General features: G+C 39.5%; 1 protein-coding gene across 1 annotated transcript in view; it reads right to left on the reverse strand.

Annotated features, from left to right (window-relative positions):
- sdk2b (sidekick cell adhesion molecule 2b) overlaps positions 1-16,584 on the reverse strand; it is a 311,947-nt gene extending 295,363 nt beyond the window's left edge. Inside the window, exon 1 of the mRNA XM_088000977.1 lies at positions 15,391-16,584. Coding sequence (XP_087857103.1) covers positions 15,391-15,478 — 88 coding nt within the window. The 5' untranslated portion in view covers positions 15,479-16,584. The remainder of the gene's footprint in view (positions 1-15,390) is intronic.
- Between the last annotated feature and the right edge of the window lie 498 nt (positions 16,585-17,082).

Raw genomic sequence — 17,082 nt, forward strand, 5'->3', positions numbered from 1 at the left:
AGCTGAGATTACTTTAGATGCAGCTGTCTTATGTGGGGGGATTAGGGAACCTCCTGAATCAAAATGTGAAAGCGCTAGAAGGCATGAACATATTCCGATCTCGGCAAACGACTGGGTCTGAGACATCGCGCCTGAAAATAGAAAACAATTTCAAACCCAAATGAATAAACATAGCAATTTCTTCCATAATGTCTGAGTAATAGCTCATAGCATCAAGGGTATCCACCGAATGCATATGGATGCTGGAAGCAGGAAAAGTCTCACAGTTTTCTTCATTCTGTTATTGTTATGCAGAGCAAAAAAGAATTTAAAAAAAATGTGTTCTCTCATCAAACCAAAGCATCACACAAATCAAAGTTAAAGCAATTACAATCTTATTCCACCCTTTCAAATGGCAACAGCTGTTTCCTTTGGTCAGAATTGCAGCATAATTGCACATGGTAGCATATGGTTATGGCTGATTAATCCTACTGGGGGTGAAGGCCCCATTATTCCTAGATGGGATGGGTAAATAGGCAGCAGAACCAAGTGTTGGATAGAAGTGTAATGGGATGGCAAGAAAGGGAATGGGCCTTTGATGAGATGTCTGTTAAAGATCGTCAGAATCGATCAGGCTCTCTACCATCCCTTTATAAGCCATTAAAACCGATCTGGTTGTCATCCAGGTTCTCCAAGATGGAATCATGACAATCTATTGCCAAACTGCGCAGAAAATACTGCAAGTTTATCATGAATTTCTCTTCAGGCACAAAGCTAATGGTTCTGGAAATGTAGAAATTCACGTTCCTTTGCGATTTGAGTTGACATTTTCTGCTCACGTCACTCCAGACCAACTTAAAGCTCCAGTAAAGCCCACTGTGTCGTAATATGTTGGAGGTGTGAGTGTTGAGACTGCTTACTGCTCTGTTGGCTTAAACTGACCAGCATTTCTCTACACAGCTACAATTATACAGCACTCTGTCACACTAAAAACCTCCCAAAAGGGACAATTATAGAGTTCAGAGGTGGTTCTCAAAGCCACCAGTCATTCTCGGCACAAAATGCCTGGCAATCTAAGGCTTACTCTCATTTCCATCTCGCCAAATGAGGGATCATGACGGTAAACAACCCTTGAGTGATGCTTCCCATTTGCGTGCTTTAGTATGCTTAATATTCCACCTAAAGGGCTGAAGTATGCACTTGCATTCCGAGTAATGGAGAGGTCGGTGTGGAGACACAACTGCACAGTAGATTTGGAGTAACGATGTTACAAACTGGCCACTGGATACCAGTGGTCAATTTGTTCCTCAGGTTGAAATTCATCTAAAAAAAAACAAAAAAAACACTGACAGATACCTTATAGTTGTAGCAAAATGTATCGCCCTTCATGTGTGTTGTCAGTCAGCTGTCTATCATGGGAGAAAATTGCACTAACTGAATTTTTCCCCGGCTTTAAATATACAAATTCAGCTCTTACGGACTCTTTCTGAAACAAAACACAACACTTGATACTAGTGTGAGACCTTTGAGCCATCTTTCATTCCTTTTTAGGTCACCCAGACACACATTTGGCTACAACCTACAAAATGACTATATCCGTTATTAAAATAAATAGACTTCTTATTCTTGAAGGCGACAAACTGGGTGACTTTATAGGTAATATCAATTTAAAGGCTTTGTCTTAGTTTAAAGACAGGTCAATACTGAGCAGAAAGGTTAATACCGACAACAATAAATATTGTTTTTGCATTTGAACTACAATTAGCAACGTATTTTCGTCATGTATTTGCTGAGGTCTTCTATGATTTTCTGCGTCTGCGGGGAAAAATATATATTTTAAACTGTGCTCATTATTGTACAGTTGAAGAACTTTGTAAGTCAAAACTTCAAAATCTAAACTCAATTGATAATCTGGGAGTTGTGTGGCTCAGTTATGGGAAGTTGGTGAACCAAGTCCAAGAGCTATAATGTCCAATAATTGTTCAATTAAAAACACCAGTGCCAAATAAATAAATAAAACATTTATGGCAAGACATGCAATTACATGTGCTTTAACAGTTATCAATTCTGCCTGAGTTTCATCTATATTTTCCCAAAAAATTGAAGTATTTTAGTCTGCATATGTGCACAGTCAGTTTGGCACAGTGTAGAGGGAGAGAGTTGGATACAAATGCACACCACGCTTACAAAAATAAAAAAATAATAATACTTAAAAATTATGGACTGTAGAATGTCTAATGCCTAATGAAAATGCTGACAATTAAACACTGCAGTAGACAAGCTGGCTTCAATATATTACCTGCCAAATGCAACCAATTATCATGGTTGTGTCCTTAGTTGACTCAGTGCTGCTGATATTCTCTGTAAAAAAGGATTCAGAAAGGCTCCATATGTATTACATTAAGATCTGGTAGCATGAAGGACATTGGTTTGGCTTACCTCAGCAGCATATATAGCCACAGTAATGTGACAGTAAAAGTGAAATGTTCCATTAGAAATACTCAGCTCACCTTTCATAAAAAAAAAAAAAAAAAATATATATATATATATATATATATATATATATATATATATATATATATATATATATATATCAGACCTAGTTAGCATAATGCAAATGGCATCGCCTTTCTACTGATGAAAGGCTAACAATAAAAATGTGGGATTCTCCTAACAAAACTGAGAATAAATGTACACAGAGAACGAAGCTTCGTCTTCAGAAGAGCATTCTTCAAAAGGAAAAAGATCCCTTTCTGACCCAAAAGAAAACTGTAATGGATGTACACAGATGCAAGCCGCAAATGGCACCGTAATTGCAGAGCAGGTGATCCAGCTTGTCCAAGTAAATGAAGCAATGCGCCCACAAATGATCAAACAGGCTGTTTAAGCGCGTGACGGGGAAAAGGAAAAGAATCAGCAATCCGATCTATTTGGGTCAGGGTCCTAATTAGGATGTATGGCAGAGCAGCGAAATCTGCTTTCACCACAAAAGTCCAAAGAGAACCAAGGGGGACGACATGTTTATTTTTATTGTTGTTTTCTTGTTTTTGAATGCACTGACATGAAGTCCAGATTGTTTTGAGTCCAGCAGGTCATTCGCTAACTCTGACCCTGGTCGATTTTAGAGCACAGTGACAATTCCCAGGAAGCCGTACTGACCTCTTTTCTCAGCCTCAGAGACCACATTAATATCCATGCAAAGACAAACAGGACAGCTCTGGCAAACACTAACCAGACCTCTTTGTGTCATGTTCCAGGCAGCCGAGCATAAAAATGAGTGGAGTTTAAAAGGGACTGTTCATGGCCAAGTTTGCCTAAGTACTTAAGTTCTTACTCTGGTCAAACCCCCCGGGCTGCGGAACTTTTAGGGGAGAAAAATTAACGATAAAATGGAGCAGTTTTAAATCTGCTTCCTTTCAGATCAGACTGCCCGTTTTGAAGTTATGGAAGCTTGTGGCACTTCTGCGAGCTGGACTGGTTGAAAATGTTCAAATCAAAGTTTACAAAATGTACCATGGGCTGAATGAAAAAAGAAAGAAAAAAAAAAAAAAACTGGCTGGCAAGGCAATAAGTGTGGAAGCAAATGAAGTCATCGAGCAGATACAGATGGAATGGTGATGACTATGTCTCATCATTGTTACCTTGCTGTAACCTTCTCGTGGCACCAATTGTATTTTATGACTAAGTTAAAGTGACCTCATCTTAATTTGTTGCAGTAAAGTATTTGAGACATACAAAAGTTACAAATTATACAAAAAAAAAGCCTTAATACCCCCAAAAAGCAGCTACTTTACATGAGGTAAATCTTGCTTTTTAACACACTTTTTTGCAGTTCATATCACGAACATAATATGTTATTTTTATTCTAGCTTGTTTGGGTCCTAAGTCATACCCATAATCAGCTTGTCAATGCACTAAACAGAAATCCCACCGGCAGACTGTTTTGGGCAGGGTGATGGAGCAGCTGCTGAGATTGAGATCAGCTTGGCATTGATTGGTGGTTGGTGGGGGTTATGCAGAACATGCTGCTTCAGGTCCCAGTGAAACATGCAATACAATACAATTAGTTCACCCACAGAGGCATGTATTTAAAAGGATGTCAGATGTGACAGGATTTCTTTTGTCACCATGCTCAAAACCAAAATACACAAAATAAAATGTAAACGTGGGAAAACGATGCTGTTACTAAATAACTAGTAATACGAACAGCTAAAACGGACCAAATTATCGCAGTAAAATTAGAATGCTGTAATCCGAATTGGAGTACTGAAGCCGTCCTGCCTTTTTCTGCAAGTTTAGCTCTAGGTTTAGTTGTTCTAGTTAGGAGACTGGACTAGTCTCCTAAATACCAAGGCTCCGCAGGTATTTAAAAAGTCGGTTTCAAAAATCACTGAATTGTAGAGCACATCTTCTCCTGCCTGCTTTTGTGAAATGCTACTCAGCTGTGTGTCGTCTACAGTGAAGGAGATGTTGTGTTGTAATTTCATTGGAGAGCTCATTTCTAAAATGTTTCACGCCTGCCATGCGAGTCCATCCAGGTGTTTTGTGGCAAACATGAGAAGGTCCTTTCAGACTGCTTTAGGTTTTCTCCAGTTTTTGGCCATTTTTGCTCACTGTTCTGGGATCCTTTGTGACCTCCTGGATGAGTTGTTGATTCACTCCTGGAGTAACTTTGGTAGGTCGGCTTTTTCTGGGAAGGTTTCTTTCAAGGGTATCAAAATCTCATAGTACCCTAGTCTATGTCTATGTGATTTGCTGCTTACATTTGCAGACAGCCATATTCAGAGATCAAACTCAACAAGCGGCTAGATGAGACGTTATTATATTTCACCTTAAACACAAAGTGGACTATCATCTGAATTAGGCAATGCAAAATGGCATAACAAATTACATAAGCTCCTATTTGGGAGTGTGTTTTGGCATAGATTAAACGTTAATTAGGTTTAAGACAGAGACGCTTTACACAAATTCACACACTTCTATTCGTGCATCTGTTCTCATCTTAGACATTTACACAGCTGACGTAACATCTTCACACAGGAAAAAAAAAACGGAGAAAAACAGAGGAAATCAGAGGCAAGATGAGCTTAACACCCTTTTGCCACATGCATTCGAATAATTGATAAGAACCAGGTTTATGCACATACACAATGAGGCACATATTTAAATGACCCTTTTTGCAGCCACATGAATAGCAGCGGGGCATACATGTAGTACTAAAAGAGCAGGTTGATTATGAACCGTTTCTTTCATATCGGAGAATGTGAAAGAGGATTTGAAGAGTGTTAACAGCAATCAGTAGTTGGAAGTTTACTCATGTGGTCTTCAGATTCTTTCATCCTGGGGCTTTGCCTCTGGCCTGTGCCAAACTAAGCAGGGAACACACACCAGTCAAGTGATTAGAGAACAAACGTAGGGAATGTGTCAGATCAAAAGCATGTATATTTTTAACACCAAGATGAGGATGTCGCTGAGAATCTGTCAATATGTTGACACCTTCCACCTCCTGCTCTTCCTTCACTCTGTCACATAATCGCACTTTGGTAAGTGGCATTTCCTACTCTGGCACATCTGTAGTTAAAATCAATCTTTCACATAAGTGTTCACCTTTTTTTCTGTTGGATTTCTTGTAATTAATCTTCATTTCAACGGCAAAAGTACACCACATTTTCTCCATACACGGGGCACATTGTGTGCGTCCCATCAATTCCCGTGTGTCAGCTGGCACCGATAACACGCACCGAACACATCCTGTTGAAGTGCAACAAAACAGAACAGATCACCAGACTTCAGCTGAGAATAGTTTTATCACAAGTTTACGTGCTTCTGAACAGAGCAGGTTTTAAAAGGTAATTCCATCCACTAACCAGATGCAGACAGAGTTGTTTTTTTTTGTTTTTTTTTTTCATTTTCAAAGTAAATATTAGGTGTATTTCTTGACGCATTTTTGACAACACTGGCGTGCCAAGAAATAGGCTGTTCATTTTTAGGATGCCTTCACAGAGGATAAACAACCACTCTTTTCAACATCCTACAAAATCTATCAGCTCTAGCTTGAACGTATCCAACCCTGCTTCAAATTCTAAACAACAAAGCCGAGCCACTTCACAAGTCCCAGGTCATTGATTCACCGGTAAGAGCTAAATATGCTGCCACAATAACAAAAAGCAACACGATGCACTCTACAAAGACCTTCTAGTTCATTTTATGTCTCAGCAGGACGTGCTTCCAGTTTGAAGGCATTTCTTAGTCAAAACCCCATTCCATAAGTGTCTTTGCATTTCTGTCACGTGTTATGAAAACAGATAAATTGATCAGAAATTTGTGAGCGATTTTTTTTTTTTGAGTTGGCCATACAGATTTTAGACAGTTCTAATCTCTTTATGACGTTTGCTACGGTCATTTTGTGTGCATTCAATAAATATTTGCAGCACTGTAAAAATCCCTGCACTGTTATCTCTGATTTTAGTTTGAATATTTATGTGTTTGAGAAAAATTTGAATAATTTATTGATAAAAGCAGTTCTCACAAATTCAAAACAGAAATTGACATATGTTCAACAGTAAGAAACCGTTTTCAGACTTCAAATTATACAAAAAAAATCATGTTTTTTTTTTGTTTTTTTTTCTCTTTTGAACAGCAATCGTGTTTTAACGTAGGAAGAGGTCAGAAATCAGAACTTGGTGGGATAACCCTGAATTCACCCTACATTTCAAACAGAGAAGTGTCCTCGAGCACAAATTGAACAGACATAGGAATGCAATGGCTATTATGCATGCAGAGACTTTTGAGTTCAGCAAGGAAAATGCAGTATAATATTTTTTATGTAAAAATAATTGTAAAAATATTTTTTACGTGCTTGCTGAAACTGTCACTATGTCGTGACAATTGGATAGAAGAAAATAATCAAGCTCCTCCGCCTTCTCCCAGTGCTCCCAGTTCTAAATAGAAACAACCAGCCAGAGCAGGAGGTGGGTCTTAGTGCTGTCAATCACCCTTTACGTGGCACTTCATGTGGTCTTAACACACTACAACAACATGGTGACAGGTTTAGCCGATTTTTAAAATATGTAACATATTCTTTTTAGAAAAGTTACACACCGCAACTTTAATTTTGCAGGTAGCAAATGTGTGATTCAAGTTGACTGTGTGAAAAAACCCCAAAGCTTTACTCATGAAGAAAGAAATAATGATTACAGCTACCAAGATGCCTATAGCATCTTATACTGTTGACTAGCATTAAAGCACTTTTTGTAGATCTGCACTTACAATATTTTCAAAATTGAACATATGTTGAACAGGCAGAAGGCTGAGGGGAGCATCCAGAGCATCAGGCTGAGAAACAGTTTCCTCCCTTCCCTTCACCCGTCAGACTGCTGAACTCAAGCTGCACCTAATTCAGTTTCATCTCATACATTATTTAGACACACACACATATATATATATACATATATATATATATATCACAAATTTCTTAATCTTGGACCTTAGTCTGAATTTCATACCACGATAAGCAAAGGCGGTATGACAATAAAACGTCCTTGAATCCTTCAACATTTTCAAATACAGCATGATCCACAATGGAGAAACACAAAAATATGAAAAACAGCAGCTCTGCTCTGTCTGCTCAGCCTTCCTGTTATCCTCTTTGAGTTTCACACATCCTCTTCCAGCCTGAATGATTTGTAGCACAAATAGTTTCTTCACAGACAACATTACATCTGCATGGTTCAGTTGAGTTTTTTAACAACCTTACTGATAGACAGAATAGTTAACTTTAAGTCTTCTTAACTCAATGAAAGCTTTTACGCCACCGAGTGTTGTTGTCAGCATGACTTTGTGGCCCTTGCATATTGAACCCTCACTAATTGGAAAAAATAAAAAATAAAAAAATCAGATTTTTTTTTTTTCTTTTCCTCAACCAGCCAGTCAGTGGTCAGGGCCAGTTAAGCAGAAAATTGACAGCCAATATTATTGAGCCTTTCTGGTTTTGTATGCAATTTCAAAGCATGGACTGCAATTTCAATTTAGCTCAGAGCATGCATAAAAAAGGTACGAACAGCGACAAGGTCTCAAACTGGAAGTACTCATAGCTACCTTCACTCAATCTTATTGGGAACTGAGGACAATATAAAATCAGAACCACTTCAAAGAGCTGTTGAATTGCTTTCCAGTGACAAAAAAAATAATAAAGATATTTCTTTGGATTTACTGCTATACAGGCTTTGGGTGGAAAGATTTCTCCCACTGAATGCAGAACAGTGAAACTGTGGACAACCCTCTGAGAAATCTATCACTGGACTTTGACCATGAGTTTTCCTGCCAGCCCTGAATACTAAAAACGATACGATGTGACCTTTTGCCAAAGCGCTGGCTGTAAGGATCTAGGACAGACCCAAACCACCCCCCACACTCTCTCTTTCTCTTATTTCTAAAAATCATTCCGGTAGCAGACAGCTGCTACAAGGAAACGAGATCCCAAGTCTGTCAATTAGAATGAGTGACAAATCAGGAGATTTGTAGTCTAGAGACATCCACTCACTCCTCTGACTTCACAAATCATTCATCGTCTAACATCAATGGAATCTTTTTTAGAGGCTTCTCTTATTTTTACTTTGCCCATTTCCACTCGTATAACAAATCAATAATTTGTGTTTAGCATTCCACAGCAAGCAAACAAAGTAGTTCAGATGTAACCTAAGTGAATTTAGAGACTGGCTTTAACAACTTCTGTATACAGCCAATCAATCAATACTCAACATCAGTGGTTGAGACCATGATATCACAATGATTTATAATTTATTTATTGTCATCATGTACTGAATGTTGCAGTTTAGAGTGGGTGAGATGAGTAAGTTGGTGGTCTTTCTAAGGACCACCCGGACATATAGCTGGAAGTGATAAAGAGGAGCAATGCAAGAGTTTATGCTTTAAATAAAGGTGAAAAGTGGCTGCCAACAGTCGGAAGTGTGATCTAAATAGGGAAGGACCTGTCAGAGTAGTACTGGTTGAAAAGATGAGGAGAGTTTATGTTCTCCTGCTTAGATTGTCTGAGACCGCCATCTAGCCAACACGATTTCTTGATGCGTAGCTACTGTAGATAAACATTTGTGATATTTTTTATGCAATATCAACTTCAAGTTCTCCATCAGGTCTAACCTGCCAATCCCATGAATCACTATGTACACATGCAAAAAAAAAAAAAAAAAAAAAATGAGGCAAGTTTTTTCAATAGATGGAATAGTTTTGAATACAACACAATGAAGGAATTACATTATTATTATTATTTTTTTTTTTATTAAACTCAAAAACTCAAGTGTGCCAAAGTACAGATCTGTAGGTTGTTGTGTTTATACGGGGAAACTGGTAGGAGTTTTTAGTTTGGATTACATTCTTGAATAGGAAGAAGATAAAAAACTTTATCGGTATCTGGCCAGCCGATGACCGATCACAGATAATTAAGAAAATTTTGTTTTTTTCTCCAGTTAATTGGTTTGTTTTTCGTTTTATCCAACCAATTTAGTGACAGAAATTGGAAAATGGCTTGACCTACAATTATTACCGATATGTATGACATTTGATAATACTGAACAACTGTCCTGATACAAAAAATAAATTAATATTAATAAAATTACATTTCAGGTCAGGCTATGACTCCAGCTTTATGATATAACTAAGATTAAGATTTCTAGGAGTGAGAAACAAACACTGTAGCATTGAGCCACCATACAGTGAGGAAGTGACACCAGAACCTCCTCCACAATGAAGGGACTCAATATTTTTGCACCCAGCATAAAAATGTGCTTTTTTGCTGCTTTAAGTTCATCCTGAAAATCAAATATAGCTGAAATATACAATTGAAACCAATATGACTGTGGAATAGAACGCTTTAATGTGTTAACTCCATCTGTAGAGATTTAAATTCATTGTTATTTTTCTAAAAACATGGTCAGACATCAGAATAAGCTAAAGTTCTTTGAGCCGTTCTCTTTAATTGACTATACTCTGTTTGATGAATCACATCATGAAAGGACAAAATGTCACAAAGATTGCTCCTCTTGGAAATCTGTTTCTCTGAAAGTGCCACACAGGAAATGGCCTCAAATATCTTTGATTGTGTGCCTTACGTTTTTTGTGATAAAAATGCATTCAGTTTTGCATTCTTCTAGTCAAGCGCTTCACCCAGACCACATGTATTCCATTCCTGCAAAGCATTTTCAAACCAATCTCCAAAGAGATTCAAATTTGAGATGTCATTCTTGACTCTTGACTTCTAGTTTTTTTTAATCAGTTTTTTTTTTTTAATGCAAAAGCTAAAAACAGACCATTTATTTGAACATTTGGCCAACCTCCCAAGATGAAAGGGACTTATTCTGAGTGTCACACATCTGACAGAAATGAAGTTCGAACAAAAGTTAAGGTTGAGCTACAACATCTCCATCTAGATCGGTGAGCTTCGAGTGATATAAATGTCAAAGAACAATCGCATGCTATGCTACGTGTTCATGTGTGCCAAAAGCACACAACAGAATCCTCACTGTGATGATTCACTGGAAAAGAGAGGAGGCCAAAACGTAAACGCTGTGTGAAAAACTAAGTACACCATGCGGCTTCCAGCAATTTGTGGACTGGTGATAAATGCTGATAACCACCTCCATTAAAAGCCAAAGTTTTGGCTTTTTTCTGCACTGGCCACAATGTCAAAGGGACAACTACCAGCAATAATCTTAGAAAACTATTTGTTGCTGCACAGACTCAGACGGGTTCTGAGGTACTTATACCTATTTTGGCTAATGCCAGTTTCTCTTTAGGAATTATGACCAACATAATAAAACAATTTAAACCATTTCTGTTTGCCTTCCAGCAATGAGTGACTTAATTATTTACATTAGGAGCAGCGGTGCTGTTACATGCACTACGTGAGTTTAAGAGCAGCTGTGAAGCAAGGTTATCCTGACAATGTAAAGAAAAGACAACTTGATTATGTAACTTAGCATCTGTTTTAGTATGGAAGCCTCTGCTTAGATTTCTGCCAAGGTATCAACATGTAATGGAAAATACAATTGCCGGTGCTTTGTGACTTTCTTTTGAAACACCATGCTGATACTCAAGATAGCAAAGTCGGAGTCATCTTCATTTAATAACTGAATTTAAACAAAAGATGTTGTCCCCAGCACGACTTGACAGTGCTACTTAGCAGTCGGAGCCGATCAAGCTGAAAATATGCCACTACCTGGCGCCGAAATACGTCTCTTATTCTCATGATTTTTAACTATTTTAAAGCTATTTAAAATACACCAGTTCTGCAGGAAAAGAGAAAGATTATTCGAAAATAAGAAAAAATTATTTAGTCAACCATTTCTCTGATTAGAACACAAGCAATTCAGGGTCAAACGTGAGCTCGTTTGGGAAAAACTGGGACATGCAAGCGGTTAAGAAATTTTGTAAAGAACTGCTCAGAATTACTGTAGCTAAATCATTGTAGCTGGTAAAGGTGCATTTACAAGCATGTAATGATGTGTTTTTTTTTTTTGTTTCAGGTGTTTTTAGCCCGTAATTGTGTGTTATAAATCAATATCGTTTGGATTTTTATGTTCTTGTACACTTGTAGAATTAAATAGCTGCATAACCTGCTAAAGACCACTGCATTGTCTTTTTATATTATGTACTAGAACTGAGAGAGGGTGTACTTTATTTTTAATATGACTGTGTTTTCCCCAACTTGACAGTTTAATATGGACCTCCTCTGCTGCTGCTCTAAGCTCTAAAATAGATTTGTTAGTAAAAAACAAAACCAGCCGGCAAGCCCAGCATTGTCTTGGCTTCAGCTCATCAAAAGAACAGACATTAAACAGATCTATAGTTATCACTTTAAACAACACATCTGGAGTAAATTTAGACGACGCACAATTTAAGGAAAGCTAAAGGTCGCACTTGTGTCAAAATTCAGACAGAGAGTTTAGGTAAGTGTCTTTGTTTGAAGCACAAAATGCTTTACGGATGTTGATTTGAACATCAAAACCGCTGACAGTTTCAACTGTACATTTTCCAGCCACGAGACAGGTTCTGAAACATATTTATCAGAGCAAAGACTTTTTTCCTCTTCCCTGCTGCGCACAATTATGATGAGTGACAAGATCCAACATCCAACGTTAAGGCACAGAGGTTCATCTCTCTCTGCTCAACAAGCCCTAAAGGAAGTCTTCATAGCCCTTTGGTCTGATGAAGGCCATTCTCCCGTTGTAAAAAAAAAGAAAAGCTGTTTCAGTGGACCGGTCATTAAAATGTGGCGGGCAGCAGCCGACACGTCTGTCCAGAGGCATGCTACTCGCCTCATCATGTTCTTTAATCATAGCGGAAAGAGAGCAGCCCACACCGGGGTCACTTTCAACGAGCCACACTCTGAACGGTCTGAAGAGAGTCCAATTAAATCCAACATTTTCTGACCCAGGAGCGACTATGTAATGGGATCTGAGGGCCACGGCTCGATGGTCCAAGCAGAAGGAAAGTGAGAGTGATTGGCAGCACTTCATCCCTGACGCGATCGGTCACGTGTGTCTTTCCACGCCCCTGCCCAGCCAAAAAAGAAAAGAAAAGAAAAAAAAAAAAAGCATACAGTAAAAGCCTTCTACAAAGGCTGAAGTTGTGCATAGCATGTTCTTGCTCAGGCTACTTGGTTAAACAAGCATTCATAGGGAACGAGGGCAGGCAGAAGATATCCATCCAGGAGAGAGGCAGCAAGTAGAGATATAGTTACAGAGTGAGAAAAAAACAATAATGTCAGGACTCTTAATCCCTGGGACACCACTAGTTATCAATCTCCTGTAAATGTCAGGCACCGGGATATGGCCTCATGAATGATGGATATCTTCTGTGTCATTTTTTCCTCATCTTTTTCTACACTGTATTATTGAGTGAACCGCAGCCAGAGCCCAAAGTCTATCTTGAAAGGTAATACTCTCGCTTTGCAGTCGAAGCAGCACTTGAATTCCAACTAACCAAGAAGAGGACACTTGGAAGCACAGAAAACCAAAAAATAAAAAAAAATAATAATAATAATTTTAATCTCAATGGTGACATGTCAGTGTCACCCAAAAATGTAAAAAAAAAATTAGGGTTCACAACATCTGCAAAAAAAAAAAAATGCAACACAGATGTGAAACGACGATATGAAAGAGGTTTCATCTCACACCTCACACTCTTCTCTTCAATCATCATGACCTGACCAATCTTCCTCAATTTTACCTTACTGGTCATAGATCAAGGTTGGGCATGAAAAGTAGAGAAAGACCTTCAAGGTGACAAAACATTGGTTTGTAGTCGTATGCATGGCACATGCAATATTTTCCCCTATCAAAACGTTGCCATTAAAGCAGTCCTTTGCAATTGTGATACTGCATACATTGAATGTGGGTTTTATGTTCATTTACTGATGCATTTATTGATCAGTTTATTGATTTATTGATGTATTTATTAACATTGGCTCGTATATGTACTACTCATTTGGTTAAAATTACTGATCTAATGGGAATTTTATCCACTCTGACGTTTACAGAGAAAGATTAGAAAATGAAAAAAATATTGAATTGCACTTATGTGATTGGAAATTTTTGATGGGCAGACCTGTTTACGATAACAGGAGTGCAACAGTCGCTACTCATTACGTCCAGGGTATGCAGAATACCATATTTGAATGAGCGACATGTTGAACCACACCATGTACCACTCATGCCACCTTTAAACAGGAAACTGAGGCCACGATCCAAACTACAACAGACTGGAAAAACTTTTCCTGGTCCGGCGGAAAAGTTTTTCCACCGTACCAGGTGGAAAAACACCTGCAACATTTAATATTGACTAAATGTTGCAGCCAATCACTAAGCATTGTTTAAGCACCTCAATTTACCGGACTATTATTGCTGACCATATGTTGATTCCTTTGTGGCCAGTGGACCGATCTACTGATGGCTATACTTCCAGCAGTAAAATGCACCATGTCATAAACTTAAAGTTTATATTCTGTTATTAAAGTGTACTCCGAAGTCAGCAGATTGTAATCAAACACAGCAGTTTTGGGACGTGGTGGAACGGAAGATTTCCGACACAGATGTGTGGCTGACCAATTATCAGCGACTGCGCGATCCCATCATTTCCATATGGATCAAGATGTCCGACAAAAGTTCCAGGCACTCAAGATACTCATCCATCCCTGATTTAGAATCTACATGACTATAGAAATTGGCAAGGTGGGACAATTGATAGAACTTTTGTCTTGGAGCAAGAACATCCTGGTTTTGAATTTCACCATAGGGTCCCTCTGCGTGGAATTCTGCACATGTAAGTTCTCTCTGGGTACTCGGGGCTTCCTCATGCAATCCAAAAACATTACGGTTATTTCAGTTGGCTTCTCTAAATTTTCATAATGTATGGGTGTGTCTCTGTGTTGTCCTGTGGTGGACCAGCAACCTGTCCAAGGTGTACCTCTCCTCTTGCCCAATGACCCCGAGATAGACACCACCTACAGGCCATGCCATGGTATCCAGGTAAAGAAAGTGGCGTAGCCACAAGAGAGCAACCACAGAACAAATTAATGTGTTTAAGATATTCTCTATATTAAACTTCTAACCTTACAACCCATATATCAACAAAAACAAGTTTTTTCTCGTCATACGCAAAAAAAAAAGCTGTGGATAAAATAAATACATAAATCCTAGAAACTAATACCTTGCAGGGATGTGACAGCTGCTTTAGAGAAAATGTTGGCAGAGGACTCTCGTCTTGCCCTGTATTCCTGTATTCCCAGTCTCTCCACTGGAATATTACAAGGATTTTAGGCGGGATTTTGATCCAACTCTGTCATTGTACAAAAAGTATTGTTAATATCAAGAACTTGAGAAAATCATTTACAATTTACACTTAGCAGCTGAATCTTTCTCTGACTTTTCTTTCTTATTTCAAGCGTTTAAGCCCAAATCGCTGTTCATCAGTTGACAGAGCCCGTTCGTAAAGTTTAGAATCCAGCGCACAGGAGTGATTAATTACTTAGCACTCATTAATCCGCCTGGTCTTTTAACAAGACGTATTATTAAAACTATTTAAAACTGAGAAAAGTTGATGATTCTTGGAAAAGTGTGTAGAATAAACCTCTCAGAAGGTATGATTTGACCTCAATGAAGTTTGGATATATTTGAAGTCCAGGTTATGAATGACACGGGGGAAAAAAGGCAGATTTTTATTTTAAAGAGAAGGAGTGCGTGTATGTGGCAAGGGAATTACAGCGCGAGTACAACAACCACAGAACAATGACAGCGTCGGAGCAACTGCGTCTCCACAACGGAAAAGCTTCCACATAGACATCCAGCAGAGCAGCAGGGCTGCACCACACCGGGCCTGATCGGCGCCGCTTCTTACCTTGAGCTGGCGTGGAGTGGATGAGAAAAGGAAGAAATAAAATCCATGTGGCGCGCCACATCGATCCGCTCCAGCGCTCCGCCAACATTGTTCCGAGCCGGCCGGAGCGACCAACAAGTGCCAGGCGGACTGGACTCTGATCCCCCCACCCCCGGTGCTGGAAACCCCGGCGCGGCTCTCCTGCTGCAGCTCTGTGGGTCTCTCTCTGTCTCGCTGTCCGTCGGAGCGCACCAAGCAGAGCGCACAAAACGCGGACACTAGCTGCTGTTCAAATTCGGTCAGACAGTCTGTTTTTTTTTGTTTTTTTTTTTCCTTCTTCTTCTTTTGGACAGTTCGAGTTCGCTCCACTTCCACAGACTAGGTGTGAGACTCGGGATGACGTTTCCTACTGAGCATCCTCTGAGGGTCCAAGTTTGAATCTCTCTCTCTCTCTCCCTCTCTCTCTGCACCTGTAATGACTGATGGATCGCACACTTTCCCCCTCTCTTTACATCTTCCAGCTCCCTCCTTCCCTTTTCCTGTGCACGCCAAACTTCGCCGGCTCACAGTAACTCCAGAGCAAAGAGCAGACTTTTTCTTTTTCCCTTCCAGTGCCTCTCTCGTCTTCTCTGAGAAGCTGCGGAGAGGAAGCCAAGGGACACACTCCTGCAAAGTTCCTCTTCACGGCTCGCTGTCAAGGTCGCCAGTTCAGTTTGACAACGCTGACGAGAAGTTCCGCAGCTCTAGGAGTGGAGGACGAGGGCGGCTGCTGCTGGAGGTGGAAGAGGGAAGCGGGGGGGCACTTCCGCGCAGTCACAGTAATGTGGTCTGTGCCCGGCTGCCGGTTCGTCTCTCTCTGTGTGTGTGTGTGTGTGTGTGTGTGTGTGTGTGTGTGTGTCGGAGACCGAGGAGGACGAGTCCTGGGTTCTTCATGAGGTAACAGTTGGATCCAACGAATTGGCATCGCAGCGCATGATGCCACCATGCGGTCAAGCGCAAAAGCACACCCCACCGGACAACTCAAACATGTGCAAGGACATTTTGAGGCTTTCCGCAGACACAGACAAGGTGGAACAAAGAAAAAAAAAAAAATGTTTAAAGAATTTGTTTCCCGTTGGTGTTGCTATGATCACAGCTGGTGGATTTAGAATGCAAATGGTATAGTGTAGCAAACCCGACAGTCATGACTTACTCCACGATGATTCTGTGTGTAGCTGGATCATTAATTGGAAGGGAAATGTTTAAAAACAGTAATTCACTCATTGGTTATCAGAAAAAAACAACAACAAGAAACAGCTGCTTTTCAGTCTGACTGGATGCAGAGCATCATCAATCTTTAGGCCACATATTTTCCATTGAATTTTGGTTTGCACTTTGACTAGGCCATTCTAACATACATATAAGTATGATTCATATTTTATATCTGACCACATGAATGTTCTTTAATTTAAATTAAGATGCCCATTCGTAAGAGCCAGTGGCCCACATGTATTAGGTGCTGGCTTGGTTTACTTAAATCAAATGAATGGTTCATTACCTACTAACAGGATATTCATCCATTCATTTTGTTATGTTGGAGCAGGGAGACATAAAGCACTGGATACTGTTGAGGGTAGCCAAGTTGGGGCAGTACCTTAAAGGGCACCAAGCGCTATTGGAACTTTAATGTAGAAAACATGATTAAATATTGGTGGTTGGTGTCTTTGTTCTATA

This window comes from Poecilia mexicana, unplaced genomic scaffold (genome assembly GCF_051168715.1).
Source record: "Poecilia mexicana isolate PSO_F unplaced genomic scaffold, ASM5116871v1 scaffold_19, whole genome shotgun sequence".
Classification (NCBI taxonomy): domain Eukaryota; kingdom Metazoa; phylum Chordata; class Actinopteri; order Cyprinodontiformes; family Poeciliidae; genus Poecilia; species Poecilia mexicana.